Source organism: Gobius niger (assembly GCF_951799975.1).
Source record: "Gobius niger genome assembly, chromosome: 10".
NCBI lineage: Eukaryota > Metazoa > Chordata > Actinopteri > Gobiiformes > Gobiidae > Gobius > Gobius niger.
Genome location: NC_136861.1, coordinates 4,100,576 through 4,105,336, shown reverse-complemented (window position 1 = coordinate 4,105,336; position 4,761 = coordinate 4,100,576). Strand labels below are relative to the sequence as shown.

The following is a 4,761-nucleotide window of genomic DNA, read 5'->3' as shown; positions in this document are numbered from 1 at the left end:
GAATGACAAGAAAACAGATCAAATAAAATAAAAAAAACATCAACATGAACATTTATCGATCACAGTAAAAGTAAAGAGTAAAATAAAACACCCACAAAGAAACACAACAGAATAAACAGTGACAGACTCTCATTATGACCTGGTCCAGTTAAACATCAAAATATCTTCATGTTGATAAAGTGTAGATTTAAATCAAAACAGATCGACAGTGACACGACTCGGGAGGAACAGAGTTTTAGTGGAGGCAATTTGAGCTCTGACTGTTTTGATTAAAGAGAGAGGACAGTAACATGGAGCTGTAGGTTCTACACTGTTACTGTGATGCTCTTTGGTGAGATCTTCAGAGGAGCATCACGTGTGAGTAAACATGGAGCGATCTTAGCGAAAGAGTCTGTGACTGTGTGAAGGTCTGTGTTTGTGTCGGGGTCAGTGAAGGTCAATGTGTTTGTGTCAAAGTCCAGCCTCACTCGAACTCTCTGCAGGTTCTTCACCGAGAGAGGTTTATCTGGGCCTGAGTAAGAGACGGCTGAATATTCACCATCAGTGAAAAATATGAACCAAGTTTCAAACTCAGTGTTCGCTCCTCTCTGAACATCTCCACCCACACCCACAAACCAGCTCTTACCCCCGACCTCCACTTCCCAGCTGTGAGTCCCAGAGACAAAACTTTCTGATCCATCTACAAAGCCATCAATAAGTCTCCCTGAGTTATTTGGGACCTTCTGCTTCTTTCCTTTTCTCACTGAGGTCAGATCTTCAGACAGAATGAGATCAGGGGCTGCAGTGTTTGGATCCAGAACCACAGGGAAGAACTGCACCAGTTTCTTCATGTTCATCCAGATGTTGAAGCCCAGGTTTCCCAGATGTTTGGCCTGGTGTATCAGGTCTGATTGTTTTATCTGTGGCTCCTCCACCAGGGGGCAGCGCTGCAGCCTCTCCTCTGCAGTCTTGTACTGGAGCAGGAAGGAGGCGTCTGCTGCTCTCAGCTGCTCCTCTGTCTCTGAGATGGTCTTGGACAGAGCCTCCATGTCTCTGCTCAGGGCGGCCATCTTGTCCTTCATGTTCTGGATCTTCTGCTCCTCTTCCTCCCTCAGAGCCTTCATCCTGGACTCTTCCTCGTCCCTCAGACACTGGTGCAGTTTCTCAAACTCCGCTCTGATCTGTGTCTGTGTTTGTTCGGCCTGGAGTGAGATATGAGCCGCTGCTTCTTCAAACTTTCCTCTGCTCTGATCCAGGACCTGAGGAGAAACATCAGAATTAGTTTGAGTCAGAGCCACATCTGTAGAGTCGTGCTGAGCGCACACTGCACCAGGGGTTCTCAAACCTTTCATTAAAAGGTCAGAAAATAAAAGGCACAGAAGTCAAAGGTCCGAATTCTGAGCTGATTGCACTAGAAATGTTTAGATTTAAATCAGTAAGTAAAAATGTAAAATGCATTAATAATAGAATAATTCAATGATCAGAATACATTTAACATGAGCAAAAAATGCACAATACTGTAATTTATTAAAATAAATATAAGAGCAAAGGGCAGTCCTTTGATGGGACCCTCAAGAGTTCTAATCAGAGACATGACACTGTCGGTCTGTGAGCTTCTAAAACGTACGTCACTCACAGCTGCTACTGGAGCTCTTCAGAACGTTCATGGTGACACATGCACTATGATGAAGTTGTTTTTTCAAAACTATTTTCATTCATATTTACATTTAGATTCACTGCTTATCTTACCAATTTCAAAATTTACAAGCTTTTTTTTCCCCCAAACAAAACCTTTTCCTGAGCCTTATTCCAGTAAAGTTTTGTTTTACATCACTGTTTCAAAAGAACTAGTTATAATCAATCAATCAATCAATCAATCAATCAATCAATCAATCAATCAATCAATCAATCAATCAATCAATCAATCAATCAATCAATCAATCAATCAATCAATCAATCAATCAATCAATACTTTTTTTATAAAGCGCTTTTCATACAAGGTTGTAACACAAGGTTCTTCACAGATTAAAAGCAGTTCCCGCCCACCCAACCACCCACTCTTCCAAACAGACAACACTGCTCACCCCACCAATGTCCCAACAAGGCTGTGACGTCAGTAAGGAGGGGGCGGAGTCAGAATCATGGGGAGAAAGCTGGTCAGCCCCTTTAGGATCCCTGAAGGTGTGAAAATGACCTCTTTCTGACTGACAACTGTCTTTTATGCTACAAAAAGAAGAGCCGTGTTTTCCCAAACAAGATCCTCTTCATCAGGACAACGCACCATGTCCTGCTGTAAAGAAAACCTCACTGGCTGCTATGGGCATAAAAGGAGAGAAACTCATGATGTGGACCCCCTCCTCCCCTGACCTCAACCCTATTGAGAACCTTTGGAGCCTCAACAAGAAAAACTTATATGAGGGTGGGAGGCAGTTTTCATCCAAACAGCAGCTCTGAGGCTATTCTAACATCCTGCAAAGAAATCCAAGCAGAAACTGTCCAAAAACTCACAAGTTTAATGGATTTAAGAATTTTGAAGCTGCTCAAAGAAGCTCCTATGTTAAAATATAACTCGACCTGTTCAGATGTTTTTGATTGAAATATCTTTTGATTTCAGTAAATATGACCTCCTAATGTTACTGACCATTTTCAGTTAAGTACAAGCTTTTTTTTTTTTTACTATATTCATTTAAAAAAAAGAAAAATCAGTGGGAGTTTTTTTCCAATCATTCAAATGATCCTCTAACACAGGGGTGTCAAAGTCAAATGGATGGGGGGCCAAATGAAAAATTTAGGAACAAGCCGAGGGCCGGACTGATCGAATGTTCATTGAAAAAAATGTAATGACCGCATATAGTCTAGTGATCCCCATTAAACAGACTGAAAACCTAAAAATATACTACTATTCAGATGAGTCGTGATGTCACACAGAAAAGTCCAGTTCTCAGTGTCCACCTTCCGTTTTGCCATTTTTAAGGGTAGACTATCTGAAAGTTGACTTTTGAAGTGATGCTAATGCCCGCTGATGAATAATGAAAGGAAGTGGCCTCCCGCTCGGAGCGCCACCGTTGCATTGTGGGAAATGTAGTGCGTTGGTGCGTGTAAAGTACCTGGATGCTGCTGGCGTGCAGTGACCTGCGGGCCAGATCTAATAATAAAATTATATAATCCCAGGGGCCAGAAAAAACCCTCTCGCGGGCCGGATTTGGCCCGCGGGCCTTGACTTTGACATATGTGCTCTAACAGTTCAAGACTTTTATGGATAATTATGCTGACTCTCATTTGAGTCGACAATTTAGAAAATGTGCATAATAGTTTGGAACGTGTCGTGGTAGAGGAGGTTATGTTGCTCCAAATTAAGATCATCTGTCCTTCTTTTTCCTGAATGTGTGTGTTGGACTGCACTTCCTCCTCCTGCTTCATTCACCCACACAGCTGACATGTGCAGTGCGCTGTCCACGACGCTCTGCCACCATGTTCAGTCAGCACTTGCACATGCGCACCTTTCACATCGACAACATACAGTAATCACCTGCACCTTCTGCGGGAGGTGTGATTGTCTCAGAGGCATCGAAGGATGGGTCACATGCAGAGAATGAACAACAGTGATGAATAATAAAGTATAACTTAACTTAACCTTAAAAGAATAGGTCACCGTGCACACATTCTGAGATATGTTCTTACCTTAGCTTAGACGAGTTGATATGTAATATAGGACCATTTCGACGTCCGCGCATAATTATCTCACTTTACTGTGCGGATGTCGAAGTGCTCTTAAGGTCAATCCCAATCGTTATGTGTGAACCCCCAGTTGTTCTATATGTCTCTAAATTCAGTTGTGTAAAGTAGGGCTGGGTTTAATTAATCGATTTGAATCGTTTTTCTATTCTATTTGCACCATTAGTTCTTCTGAGAATGTCTTCCATATCCAAGTAAAACTGGTACTGCGTCCTTTACTGAATCAGAAATACAGTTTCCCATAGACTTTCTATTGGATTTTTTCCCCACTGTAAATCAAACTGAATCGTGAATCATGAATCGAACTGAGCTCATATGTAAAGAAACAGATAAATAATCTTACCTTCAGTTTGTCCTGAAGAGGCTCCATGTTTCTCCTCAGCTGCTCTCTCAGGTCTGGAGCTGCCTCCTCGATGGGACTGAACCTGTGGTCTTTGTGAGTCCTGGAGTCTCTACAGACCCAGCAGATCATCTCCTGATGGTCCAGACAGAAGAGCCGCAGCTTCTCAGAGTGAAGGCTGCACTCGGGCTGCTGTAGAGCTCTCTGCTCTTTATACGACTCCACAGCGTTCTTCAAGGCCAGGTTCAGAGGAGGGCCGTCAGTGTATCTCTTACATCTTCTCTGACAGAACGGGCAGGTCTTTATGGGGCTCTGGTTCCACCAGGTCTGCAGACAGTCTCTGCAGAAGCTGTGACTGCAGCACAGGACCACAGGGTCTCTGAAGAGATCGCGGCAGATGGAACAGCTCAGGTCCTGCTCCAGATTAGATGCCATTCTGTTTCCGATGTAAATCCACACAGAGGCGTCAAAATGTCACCTGGAGAAAAGAAAAAAAACATATATGTTTTCTAAACTCAAACCCTTTTGAGAAGAGAGTCCACTAAAACAAACCCGATACTTGAGACCCTTTGAACCTTCGGTAGACGAAAAACTCCTCTAGGACTGAGGTCTTGTATAAACTATAATGACGTCCTTGGATAATATTAATCATTCACAGCAGCTCTGCCTTTAGGCGGCGTTCACGATTTAGATGTGATGATGTCATA

At 42.8% G+C, this 4,761-nt stretch overlaps 1 protein-coding gene across 1 annotated transcript; it reads right to left on the bottom strand.

Moving 5' to 3' along the window:
* Positions 1–289: 289 nt before the first annotated feature.
* On the bottom strand, positions 290–4,489 carry LOC306969167 (E3 ubiquitin-protein ligase TRIM35-like; the record flags this gene model as incomplete). Its single annotated transcript, XM_079564767.1, has 2 exons — positions 290–1,238; positions 4,058–4,489. The coding sequence occupies 2 exons, from the start codon at positions 4,487–4,489 to the stop codon at positions 306–308; spliced, it is 1,365 nt and encodes a 454-aa protein (XP_079420893.1). The 3' UTR covers positions 290–305.
* Between the last annotated feature and the right edge of the window lie 272 nt (positions 4,490–4,761).